This window comes from Clinocottus analis, unplaced genomic scaffold (genome assembly GCF_023055335.1).
Source record: "Clinocottus analis isolate CAN_PGR_092001 unplaced genomic scaffold, fCliAna1.0.p SCAF_27, whole genome shotgun sequence".
NCBI classification, from domain to species: Eukaryota; Metazoa; Chordata; class Actinopteri; order Perciformes; family Cottidae; genus Clinocottus; species Clinocottus analis.
Genome location: NW_027176009.1, coordinates 3,790,225 through 3,803,603, shown reverse-complemented (window position 1 = coordinate 3,803,603; position 13,379 = coordinate 3,790,225). Strand labels below are relative to the sequence as shown.

Here is a 13,379-nt window from a genome sequence, read left to right as displayed (position 1 = left end):
TGCTTTAACGTTGTCATGTGATAGCAGTGCTTTCTCACAGTTCATTTGAAGTTTGAGATCCTTCTTTATGAACTTCGCTGGGCAGGATCTCATTTAACCATTCACTATATGAACATATTTACGAGGAAAAAAAAAGATAGAAAGGTATTTCAATTAGGAGAGACTTGTTCCAAATTCAACAATACATTTATTGCAGTATAATAATGAACAGTGCGAAGTCTTTGGCGATGGGACAAGAGGCAGAGACTCTGAGTTCTGACCCGGCAGAATCAGAGTCCTGACACTGGTCGTGGTGAAGAAGAAGGGAGTTGACTGCTTGCTGCCAGGAGGTGACCGGGGTGGAGGAGGGTCAAATTCCTTTCCGAGCTGAAAATGACAACTGACAGCAGCATAGCAGATAACCCCTTTAAAGTTTGACAGCAACGATATGATTGGCTTAGAGACACGGTGAAGCATCTGGTTGGTTGTTTAAAAGTGGTCGCCCCTCAGATCAGCTGCCACCGTAATGAATCACTTGGAGAATTAGACTGAGATATATAAAAGTCCTGTCGTGTAGGGTCTTCCTTTCTGGGCTACTGCTTGCTGCTCCAGTTTTTTTTTTCTTATGCACAGGCCATTCTTACATAATATATGTATGCGTATATGTGTTGCAGTAAGAGAAGCACATGTGTGAATCAGAAACTGAATCATGGCTGAATTCCATTGAGCTGCTTCAGCTTTAGGGTCCTGGTATCTTTCATCATGGGTCAGTCTGCTGTGGAAAAGGTCTATAGTGCATATTTATGATAATACTTTTAATGTATCGCATGCACTACAAACATTTGACATTTAATGCCAGAGTTTTAAAAAAAAAAAAACATTCTAATGTGATGTAGTAACAAGCTTTTCATGCAGGCTTAGATGACACTGCAGCATTTTCAGGGGCAAGAAAGGCCATGAAATTAAACCCCGGTTTTATTTTTCACTTCCAAAACGGATGGATTACTGAATGTACCCCGCTCACCAGAGCAAACAGGAAATGTACAGACTGCAGGATGAGGTCCAACAACAACAACAACAACAATCTTGAAGCTTCTGAGTATTTATTCCTGCGCAGGAAGGAAAAAGTCTGCAGGGCGACGAACATCCAGCAGAATACAGATGCACCTTGGTTTTGGGCTCAGTTCTACGCTCTTCCCTTCGACGGGTTGGGTAGCAAGCGAACACTGTGGAGAGAACGCTATCTTATCATGGGGGAGGCTACAAGTTTCTGGGCCCTTTGAGCAGATGCTTGGTCCCGGGTGTCTTACTGTACCGTCGTTACCCTCAAGACTACCACCCCTGAGATATGCCAGTGCAAAGAGCACCGCGGCAGCAAAACACAAAATGGGAGGCTTCGAATGTGGAGGCAGAGGGGGAGCGGACAGCATCGTAAAATGGAGTCAACGCTGCATGACTGGAGGGACAGAATAGAGGAGGTGGAGGAAGACAAGGAAAGACGGATGAAGACAACACAGAATGAATGTTTAAAACCACAAGACGACAGGCTTGTTGATGGAAGTACGAGTAGGAATACTAGAATATCTTTCCACAGTACAGGAAGATAGACCTTTATGATCATTTCCAGCTAGTCTGTGTCAGTCAGGGACCAGTTTCAGATGGCTGCAGGTCTTCAAACATGCAGACAATAGTTGGTGTTTATTGCTGCAGGCAGTCAAAGTGTCAAAGTCTATGGAGCAGGTTGTGTAAATGAGACTAATAGAGAGCATCTCAAAGCACTGCTAAAGATATGACTGTTGTATCTCTGAAATGATAATCTGACCATATTGATTTGCAGCAGTTTATTAAGTGAGTTTGCTATGACATCATACAAACAACTCTAATTTAGCAGTTAGGAGAAAAATAATAAAAACTCAATATTAAAACTTTTCATAGAGTTAAGAAAACAACATGGCCCCTAAAGTATAGACGAAAAGGAAAGTATTTTAAAAACATGTTTTCTGTAACATTCTATTTTCCAGTCATGTAAAAAAGCCCAAATAAAGTGATTTTCCTCACAGACCTGTAGAAATGTAAAAGAAAAAAGAAAATAAATATTTGAATTTTTCTTTTAAAGTTTTCTTCTTTTTTTAAGCACTTCATCTAAAGAACTGAGTAAATACGTTTTTATTTCTTACCTGCACAGCGGCCATTCTTAACAGTAAACCCTTCACCACACTAAACGAAAAGAAGAAAGACATTTATTGGTCTCCAAAACAAATGTGTTGACTTATTTAGAATTTGCAGACAGCGAAAAATACAAAAAGGGATTGTGTGTGTGTCAGCAATCCAAAGCACTGCTGACTGACTGCTGACAACCACAAAAAGAAAGAGAGATGTCGTCTCCTGTTGTTGCTTTGTTGTAAAACCATTTCAAACCAAGCTGAATTTCACAGCGAGAGAAAAAGACTGTGCTGATGTGGATATGTTTTTAAGCCCCGGTCACAGGCTGCTTGGAGCATTACACGTGTTCATAATTCAAGACGTGGAGCCATTCTGCGTACCTGCGTGTCATTAGCAAGCAGAGGCGATTCCCCTTCTTTGGGATAGGCCACTTCCACCACTGAGTTCATTTCACCAGGCTGAAGGGTTCGAGTGATGGAGCGGCCGTCTGGCCAGGAGACGTCCAGTACCGTCGCCTCATCGGTTCCTGGGAGTCAAGGGTAGTAACAAAATGACAGATCATCACACAAGATGTGAATAAATGTTACATGATTTCCTCTGCCGTGTTAAGACCACATATGATGTTATATAATAAAGGAAGGGTTTGAGATATATTATTATTGTTATCATTTAACATTATAGATGCAGGGACTGGAAATGGGGGGAGATAGAGAGTGAGAGCGGGATATGAAATGCAAAACAAAGGTCCAAAGGCTGGAAACAAATCTGTGACGATACTGTGATGTGGCATGCTCTGTAACGACATAATGATAATGATTCTCATTATCTATGATGGATGACTCTTTTTCAACTTTGGACAGCCCAAAGTCTGTTTCTATCTGCTTCCACTTTGTATAGCTGAGTAAGACTATTGTAAGAACTAAAGCAAGTAAAAGTGAATACATCCCTTTCCAAAAATGTTTAACTATTCCTTTAAATACAACTTTGTACCTACAAAAACATGTGTAAAAATAAAACAAAACATTTACGTTAAGTTTCCATTTTCTTCCAGTGTGTATGGATTATAAAGGAAGAAGGAAGTTACCGAAACCAAAGTGTGCGACAGGCTCCATCTCACACAGGTACCCCGAACCTCCATCAATAATGCGTGTGTGTGCTCCACTCTGACTGGTGAAGGCTGTCACCTTGGCTCCTCGGGCGAAGGAGCCAAACTGGGTGCGAGGGATGACCCGCAGCCAGTTGTTAGACGAGCCCTGATGAGGTGATAAAGTTTAGTTTGTGACACACACACACACACGCACACACACACAGACACACAGACACACACACACACCTGTGTGACCTTGAAGATAGAGATTGGCTGGCTGGCACTCTCTCCATGTGCCAGCAGCAGGTCCAGCTGTCCGTCCCCATCTAAATCTGTCACCGTGCCACCTGTCCAAAACAAACAGCTTTCACCGCACCGGCCCACAAAACAACTTCACTGTGGTGTTTTACGGGACAGCTGCGTCTGTTAATCTCACTTAAATTCGAGAGGTAGCAGAGGTGTCACATATTCACTTCAGGTTAGAACATTTTCAGAATAAAACTGATGAAAATGTGTTGCCCAGTGTCCTCTGTTCTGAGGAGCAGCTGACCTGTTCCTCGTCCCTGCGGCTCTGCAGCATCTCCCACGTGAAGCTCCTCTATCGAAGGGTCTGCATCTGCTCTTCTTGACACCCTTCAATCAAACACACAAGGATTTCAATCTAGCTAATAATGTAAAAGATAATATAAAAAGATACAAATAGCTTGATGCCTCTTATTAGACTTTGCATTGACATAATATTTTAAAATGGTACCTGAACAGCCTGTTTGGGGCGTTGCCTCTATAAGCAATATTGTTGAAAAACACCTCCAGCTCCTTGTCATTGTTAAAGTCAGCAGCGATGACTGTGCGAATAGGTGAGGGTGTTGCAAACCCTTCAGTGGCTATGTTCTGGTGAAAAGGGAAACACTGTCAAGCCGTGCTTTATCAAACTCACTTCATCTTTTCTGTCACTGTCCTGCTCTGCTTTCTTACCCTGAATTTAGAGTCGCTTCCCTGCAGGAAGAGTCTGTGTGGGCCGTTCCAGTTGCCATAGACGATGTCCGTCTTTCCATCCCCATTGAAGTCAGCTAGAGCTACTCCTCTGCCATGCTGGTACTGGTCCTCCACACCTTCAGAAGTTGACACAATGAAGAAAAAGCCTTAGTGGTGCTACTGCTGGACGATCCAGAGAGCAAGCTAAAGGACAGAGTTGACTTACTTACAGGACATCAATCATAAAATATTACACAAGGCGTAAGAAAAAGACTAAAATCAGTATTGCTGAGCAGCACTGTACTGAGATCTCCCGCTTCATCCGCACCTGACTGTTTGGCCATATCAACAAAAGTCCCGTCTCCATTATTCTTGAACAGGAAGTTGGGTCCATTCTCGTTGTCACAGAACACGTCAGACCTCGACTCGCTCAGGATTGGTCCGACCACCACGCCTCGCCCACCTGCACAGAGAGCAAAACCCTGAATGCTTCAGCTGATTCAGCAGACTTCAAAACATCACAGACTTGATCACTCCGATGTGACTCCTGACCTGTGAACTTGTTGACCCCAGCCGTGGCTGCCACATCAGACAGAGCGATGATGCCCTTGGTGACATCACTGGCAGCCTCATCCATTTCAATGAGAGCGTGGGGGCCCACGTTGCCGCTGGCATAGTTTGCCACGTAAATTGAGTAGCGGCCTGTTCCCTGCAGAGCAACAACCGATCAGAAGACTGAGAGGAAGGTTTACTTGGAGGGAAATAAGAGCTCAGATTGTGGGACTTCATAAATAGGTTTACAAAGTGAGTTTACTGACCTTTCTATCAATGCACGCAACTGAACGTCCTGCCATGCGATTGGCGACACCGCGACGCACATTGAGCTCGTCCCCCAGAAGATCTTCAAAGCGGCCATTTCGAAACTTAAACAGCTTGTCTGAATAGGTTGCCCTTCCTGCATTAAAAAAAGAGAGAAAAATCATTCAGCTACCTGAAATTAATGCTAGGGCAAAAAATGTTGAGGACATATATGAGTGCACTTTTCTTTTTTTTTTTACCAGAGTAGGCATTGTTTGTGTTGAGGAAGTAGATCTCCTCACGTCCATCTCCATCCACATCACAGGCAGTAACTCCAATAGCATTTCCTGCCCGATCCCTCAGGGCGTAGTATGGAGAGTTGCTATCATCAATAGCAATGTTCACCAGTCTCTTTTGAGTGTGATCGTACTTCAGCACCAGGTTAGGCCCATTGTACCTGAGGGAGAAAATCACACATTTGTCTTGCACATATTGGTTCACTTTCCCTTGTAGAACATTGAATGCAGTGCCCTCCCAGTTTGCCTTGAAAAAAACATGATGCCACAACGCCTCAATCTGCCCCTGCTGTGCAGAGGACTGAACATATGAAACAGCAAACCACTTTCACACCCACCCTGCCACAACCACTTCCAGGTCGCCGTCACCATCCACATCTGTTACAGCCATTCCATAGTTTAGTTGTGTAGGATTGTGCAGACTGTCTGGAGGAAGCATCGTCTGTGTTACAACCTGAAACATGGGCTCAGGGCTCTGGGCGTGGGACTTCTGCCAGAGTCCGACCAGGAAGAGCAACAGACCTGAACCCCACATCACTGCAACCTGGTGGAACACAGAGCAGAGCTGGGTTGCATTTCAATTATTGGTGCAGGACAGACATAATGTTGATGAGCACATATAATGTATACCATGTAATGAGTAATATAATGAGTTACTATGCACAAGTTACATGTATCTACACTGCACCCTAATATTATCAGTTTTACACAAAACACTGTCCAAAAAAAATCAACATTTTGGATCTGCAGCAGAACACACAACTATAATATCCACGCTATTAGATATTAGTTAATGTCAAGGACATGATGAATCTTGATTAACTGTTAGAAATCATCATGCAAATATAATCCTGCAGCGTTAATTATTCTCTTGCTCCTGGAGACAGAGGAGTGCAGGCATTCGGTTAACAGCATTTTAAAATCTTACCTGCTCTTTTAGTGTATCGAGATGGAAACGATATGACTTCGCAATGCGAGTCAATTGAGCACGTTTTTTAAAAAAAAGATTTTGCACCTTACACAACTTCGGCCTTTATTATTTACAAAACAGCTTGTGTAACGTCTTGATGGAGGATTGACCAATCAGAGCGCCTGTTAGGATGTTGACCAATGGCTGATCTGCACTTCCGCGCACGTGAAAGTGAGAGACGGAAGTTTCTGTATTCGACCAATATGTGAATAAATTACAGCAACGGCACAGAGGAATACATTTATGAATCCCAATATAAAAAGACAATGACTATTCTGATAAAAAAAATTTTTTTTTTTACACTAAACATATCCAGAGGGCTTTCGCTGAAGCGCCAAAAAGAACAACATCTCCCAGCATGCTTTGTGTTGTCCTACGCCTGCGTCAGAAGTGCGACGAAAATCTTTAACAAAACAAGACAAACACGGGTAAGTGGAAAGGGAACAATTATTAGGTATACGTCTGTTTTGCAATATTTTCAATGAAAATGCATGAACATAGTTCCAGATGGGTGTATATTAACGTATGTGTTCGTGTCCACAATAATCATGATGAATACAAGCTCAGCGAGTGCACTTGTAGTGAGCTAGCAACATTGGTAAGCTAACCGACGTTAGCTACCAGCACTGTCTTAGTTTAGATGCGTTAAGTCTAATTTTAGACACAATTTAATGTAGTGAGTATAAACTACCACTCGCATTGTCATTACATTTATTCAAGAGTCGTTTGGACGTCCGTTTACGGTTAATACATATTTTATTACGTATTTCATTGCATCGCCTCTTCTAATGTTTCCTTTCCTCTGTGATCCTGGAGTTTTTTTAAGCGTCATTCAATAATGGAGTCGGAACAGGCAAAGGATGATTGCGCTGCAATCCAGCCAGCACCCACTCCCCCTCCTCCCTCCCAGTCGAAGAAGCCAAATCAGGGTGTGAACGTCCCCAAGCAGCGGCAACAGGGCTCCAAAGAAAAAGCTCAGACTCAGGGAGAAGTAAAACCAAGACCAAGGCCTCGCTACACAGACAAGGCAAGGAAGAATGCCAAGAACAAGAAGGACAAGGCTGGAGCAGCTAATAAGGGAGCGCCTGTTGGAGAAGAGGTACAGAATGGCGAGCCTGTTGTAAAGGAGGAGCGCTTGCAGGATGCAGATGAACAGGTGAATGGGCAGCCTGGACCAACCAACGAAGAGCCAGATGCTACTTGGCTGGAAGCAACAGCCTCTGAGGAAGGGGAGGAGGAGAGTTGGGACACCTTGTTCAATGATGATGGAGATTCTCTGGAACCGCAGCTCGGAGAGGTGAGAGCTTTGTCTGAGTGATGCAACCTTCCCCTAAATTCACACACCACACACATTCGTTTGTTTGTACGCCCAGATAACTCGTAAGCAGTCTGATACAGCAGATCATTTTGTCATGTCCCTCGTCTCTCAACTGCTCTCACCTTTGTCGCTTCTTCCCTCTCCAGCTGACTTTGAAGGAAGGTAGGAAGAAAAAGTCCGTCCAGGAGGCCAGGTTTGATTACTACAACATGGACGGAGATGACGACATCGAGCTCACGGAGGATGAACTCTCTCACATTGTCGAGATCTATGACTTCCCTGCTGAGTTTAAGTCGGAGGACCTTCTCAAGTTATTTCAGCCCTACCAGTATGTATAAGTTAACTGCTGCAAGCCCTGCAAGTTATTGTTGCATTTGAATAAGATCAACATATGAATCCTGACCAATGCAGTTTAATGAAATCTCCATGAATGTGGCATCCCTGGTTTATGTATCGCTTTTGAGAGCCAAAATCTTAAATATCAGTCAGGGGTTTATCAATCTGGATTAAGATATTGATTAAATCATTAACAATCCAATATCATCAAATGTGTGTTACGATGCAATACACACGTGTCTCTTGACACAATATAAGGTTCAATGATTCCAATATGCTTTTGACTCATTTTATGAATTTGTATTATTTGTTTTGTTGTTGTATTTTGATGATTACAGAGATAACATTGTGAATAACAATTATTTTGGCCAAGTGACATGACATTGTTTTATTGTCCCACGTCTACCACTGAAATTAATCTATTTGAAATCATATTGTGACAAATATCCTTTCATTTTCCAATTGACAACTGTATATAATGTCATCGTGATGAAACTTGTGATTTTAACCCCTACTATCAGTTTTAACAGTTTATGTAAAAGTGTCTGCACTGCTATTGTGTGACTATTTACGCCCTGTTTTTTTTTTTTAGACAAAGAGGATTTGACATCAAGTGGATTGATGACTCACACGTCCTGGGCCTCTTCTCAAGCCCCATAGCAGGTTAGTAAAGCTCTGTGTCACAGAAAAGGAGGATATCTCACACAACATTATGCTCGGCATGTTAATACCATTATTGTGTTATTTGTTTACTGCCACAACAGGAGAACATTTGTGAAATGTAAAGAATCAATAGGACATCTTTCTCACATGTGCTTTTTCAGACCTGTGGAATATGTCTTGTTTTTTTTCTATTTTCAGCTCGTGAAGCTTTACGATCCAAACATCCTCTCATGAAGTTGCGTCCTCTTTCCCAATCCTCTTCCGACATGAAGGCCAAAGCTCGTAGCTGCTCAGGTACAAATACCTCCGTCTCTCCAGTTCTTTGACGGTTGGTCCCCTGGAGCTCACGTATTTAGAGACTAACATTATGTTTGTCTGTCTTTGTTACTTGTATTCTGACGACCCTCAGACTACCTCCTGCCAGCTAAAGAGAGACCTCCGACTAGTGCAATGCTGGCTCGCAAGCTTGTGATGGGAGCCCTCGGTGTAAAGAGCAACCAGACGAAGGAGCAGGGCGAGGCCGAGAGGAAGAAGCTGCAGGAGGCGAAAGGTGCGTTAATAACAGTTATTTTCAGATTATGACTGAGGTTGATGTTCTGTGGTCAGCAATACATTTTCTTTGGGTGGCCTGTTTTCTCTAATAGTAGTCTAGATGTTCGGGCGGCCAACATTTGACTAAAATACCGCAGTTACTCAACTTTAGGTGAATGTTGCTCATGTGACACATGAGTTTAATGTGTGTGAGTCAAGCAGGTTGTCTGTAGGAAAGAACATGGGTTCCCAGTCAAACCTCCCTGAACAAATAGTTATTTAAAACATGCCACAGTCTGTCCATCCTCAACCTTGCATCACAAGGTTTCCACCACAAGTGGGAGCTGTTTTTATACTTTACTATAAAAACCTGAAATTGATGCCAAGAGAAGTTGCTTTCCGTCCACTTGTGTGCAAATCTCATCGGGTCTATAATCAGTAAAGCAGCCATTTCCCTTCACAGATGGAACATAAGTATATAGGCACAAAATACCACAAATGGCTGTCAGTTAACTTCCAGTTAGGAAGTCAGGGCCTTGAGTATAGAAAACTAAAAACAGCTCCTTTGTTCTGAATATGGGCACTCGGCTGTGCTCACTCTGTAAGATCCCAACAACACTGTAAATGTCCGTCAGACGGGCTTCTTGTGCTGAACATTGTGTCCTTGGTATGGATGCCACGTCTGGTCGTATTCAGAGATTAATTTACAGCCGGCTCCTCACTACCCGGCATGTAGAGAAGACGGCGATGCAAATTTAGAGCAACAAATCGTCTAAATCGTGTTTATTTGAGGGCTTTTGCTGATTGATATGTTGAACTGTGTCACTGTGGTTTATCTTTCAGAACAAAAGCGCCTGGCAGCCAAACAGAAGGAAGACGCTTGGGAGGGGAAGTGATTGGACAGAAACTACTGTTTTATTTGTTTGTTTCTTAGATTTCTAGATTCAGCAGAGTATTCTCTGTCTCTTCTCTCGCTCTGTTTTTGTCAACTGGCCACTCCTTCCTACCACCACATTTCCCAAAAATGGATTCCCACCATTTTGTCCTTCTTTTGGCCACAGTCCTTCACCAACTGTTACTGAAGGTCCCATCATTCACTGTCTGTTTGTCTGCAGTGTTACATCAAATTAGAGGGTCCAGTTATTGTTCTCTCACTGTTATGTTCATGCTCTGTCCATGCAGGGACTGTTGCATCTGTGCCACGGCCGAGGCTAAAATAATCGACTCGCCTGGGCTTTCTTTCATATTTCTTAACATTGTTACCACAGTCTGTAGCCTTTTTGTGTCTAATTGAATAGATCTTAGAAATCATGTTTGTCTTTATATATTTTTTATTTTTTAAAGATGACCCAAGTAAATGTGAGGGAAGCAAGGTTTTCTGTTGATATTCATGATCATACAGTATATCTCTATATGAAGACATTATTGGGACTATACTTTGTTTGAGGACCTGTAGCTTGCATCATTAAAACATTTTCTGATAAGTCAAAAGCCTGAAAAAAAGCTGCTGCTATCGGTCTTTTCCAGTTTCGTGGCTGTTCCGTCTGTTAAATCCTAAAGACGTAAATTATTTGGTGCAGTGTGCTCTTCTGTAACCATTTTTAATGAGAGGAGTCGAGTTGTACAAGCTGATGATGATGATGATGATGATTCTTCGGCTGTCATTCATTCTGACATCCAATGTTGACAGAGCGAATGTCTTCATCTTGTGAGCCAGTTAAACATGTGAAAAGAAATTTGGGGTTTGTTTTTGGGAAGAAGTCCAAGGCGACGGGTACGTGCAGGGAATTAGACCTTTGCATTTAACCCATCCTCAACATTTAGGAGCAGCACTGTGTCCATGTGTCAAGTGTTAGTCCTGCTACATTTTTGGAGGTGAAGGGATTTCTTTTTTTTTTTTACAAGTTTACCAATTCAAGACATTGAGAATAACACACTTTATTTGGTGCTAGAATATTTGGAAACTACATCCTGAACAATTAGTAGTATTGTGTTAATGTGCACAGTGAAGGAACAAGTCAATGAACATGAATTAAACAATTGAGCAGATGTTGTATTTTAGCTGCATTGTATTTTGTAAAACTGAACTATATCCATGAAATAAGCTGAGTAAGGAAAGTTTGATTACATTTTTGGTGATATGTTTCTGCTCCATGCAGTTAGTTGAAGTATCATGTGATGCAAAAAGTAGAGTCTATCACAACTCTTTCAATCTGCTTTAGAGTAAAAAGGTTTGTTGTTGTCAACTTCAACATGATGTTTTTTGTTGTATCTTGAAAGTTGAGACTTTCACTAGAGAGAGAGAGAGAGAGAGAGAGAGAGAGAGAGACAGCGTTGGTTAATTCAGAGTCAACTTTCATAGTTCAGCTTCCTGAAACGCATGCGTCCAGGCTCAGGGGAGACTTTAGTGACAGCTGGGATAGGCAGCTGCCTGTGACACCACAGACCACGTGGCCCTGAGTCTCCTGCGCCTCCTCAGCCAATAATAAAGTCTCGTTCTCCTGCTTGCAGGGAAAAGCTGCTCAATTGGCTTTCTGCTAATTATTTCAATTCCTACATCCTCTTCAAAATATAATTTGCTGTTAACTTTTGGCCTGACTAGCTGCTCAGATAGTTAGTGGACGTGCTAACACAGTTATATAAAAGATTTCTAGGTAAATGCATGTTTTAAAAAGGTGCCTTTTGTTGTTTGCAGACGTCATTTATTGAGAGTATTTGTGTAATTCAAGTTAATCAGTAATATTTATGTAGACACCAGTGTGGTCCATTGCTGCTGCCAGGAGTTCAGATCATGAGCTGAGACACAGGATGCAGCATTACAAGTTCATTTTTTTGACTCAGTAGACAATAAGCATGGCAAAATAACATTTCTGCTATTCAAATACAATCTCTGCACGTGTTAATCTCTTTCCAAAGTTCCCTTGTTTCCAAAGATGTCGGGAGCATCAGAAATGATGGATTTTGTTTTCAGAATGTGTTTTAAGTGTTTTGGATTGGACATGTAAGGAGTATAATTCAGTGAGTAGATATTAAAAACAACTGCTAGCATTGTATGTGGTAGATTTTCTTTATGCATGCTGTTATCTAATAATTTGTCAACTTTTTCATGAAGTCAACATAATGTGATATAAAGGTAATTATGCAAAAAAGATTTCATGGTTTTTTGGTTGTGATTTTGTTTGAATTATTTACAACTTTACTTCCATAACATATTTTAAATGAACATATTGTTCTACTTTTACACATTTGTTTAACTTGCTGATGTCTGATCACCAAATATTCATAGTCAAAATAATAGACGTAAAATGTGCCGCATGTTGATTAGTCATCATTTCAAATGACGCATTTGGCCGATTATGATGTTTTGTCTTCCTAATTTAGAAATCGCATTTTGATGAATTGAACCTTCTCAGCTGGTCTCAGGGCACACGCGACTGAACTGTGGAATAAAACCAAATGTGGACACATTTTCATAGCGAGCTTGCCAGGACAGAAGTGGACCTCCCTGTGCTCTGTTGTTCTTGCAGCTGAACTACACATCCAGATTGTAGCTGCTCTTTCTACCATCATCGTGTGAGATCTGAGCCCTGCCTGTAATCTCACGGAGGCGACGCACCGCAGAGCAGCCCGTCGGGTGCCCCGCGCACAAGCATTAGATTAACTACACAAACACAAACCACTACTGAGCAAGTGGTGGTTTCAAGTGCCAACTCTGCCCTCGACTTGTTGCTTGTCATGGAGCAAATTAAATGTGAGGCATAGTCCAAATTAAGAAATCATCTAATGTGCCGCCACAAGAAAGGCCTGTGGTGGTGTGTGATGGTGAGTCAGCAAATACACCTCACATCATCCTCCGTCCTTTGTCAAATTCAAAGCTTTGTTATTAATGACACTCAAACAGGTTGAGCACCACCTGAGCAATACTAGTACAAATATTATTATTATGATAATGTACACTCAAAGCTATATCATGTCAGGCTTGAGAGAAGAACTGACAGTCTTCCTCTGAAGCGATAAAACACCCTTCAGTTAAAAAACAAACAATAATTTGAAATTCAACCGATGCAGCCTTTCTCTGTCGGTATGACTAGTATCTTATGCACTTTGGGTAAATGTTGATGAACATTGGGTTACTGCTTTGGCTTGCTGCCTTTGTGACTTGTCTCCACTCGTCTGCTGCTATTTCAATAGCATGACATGTAACAGCAGCACTCTGCCACGGTCACAGTCTCCTTCACTTTCTACCTGGACTTTGTATTTCTA

The 13,379-nt window shown here is 42.0% G+C and overlaps 2 protein-coding genes across 2 annotated transcripts; one reads left to right on the top strand and one right to left on the bottom strand.

The window, feature by feature from the left end:
* Positions 1-1,871: 1,871 nt before the first annotated feature.
* On the bottom strand, positions 1,872-6,360 carry crtac1a (cartilage acidic protein 1a). Its single transcript, XM_068592652.1, has 14 exons — positions 6,227-6,360; positions 5,637-5,842; positions 5,263-5,459; positions 5,023-5,159; positions 4,757-4,913; positions 4,533-4,667; positions 4,205-4,341; positions 3,984-4,120; positions 3,780-3,862; positions 3,476-3,576; positions 3,227-3,395; positions 2,523-2,668; positions 2,157-2,196; positions 1,872-2,041 (listed from the first exon to the last, which is right to left on the bottom strand). Exons 2-14 carry the CDS (start codon positions 5,831-5,833, stop codon positions 2,034-2,036), a joined length of 1,644 nt encoding a protein of 547 aa, XP_068448753.1. The 5' UTR covers positions 5,834-5,842; positions 6,227-6,360; the 3' UTR covers positions 1,872-2,033.
* A 232-nt stretch (positions 6,361-6,592) lies between these two features.
* r3hcc1l (R3H domain and coiled-coil containing 1-like) lies at positions 6,593-12,263 on the top strand. The gene is made up of 7 exons (XM_068592655.1): positions 6,593-6,696; positions 7,085-7,565; positions 7,733-7,914; positions 8,515-8,585; positions 8,784-8,879; positions 8,995-9,135; positions 9,960-12,263. The coding sequence occupies exons 2-7, from the start codon at positions 7,107-7,109 to the stop codon at positions 10,010-10,012; spliced, it is 1,002 nt and encodes a 333-aa protein (XP_068448756.1). The 5' UTR covers positions 6,593-6,696; positions 7,085-7,106; the 3' UTR covers positions 10,013-12,263.
* The last annotated feature ends 1,116 nt before the right edge of the window (positions 12,264-13,379 follow it).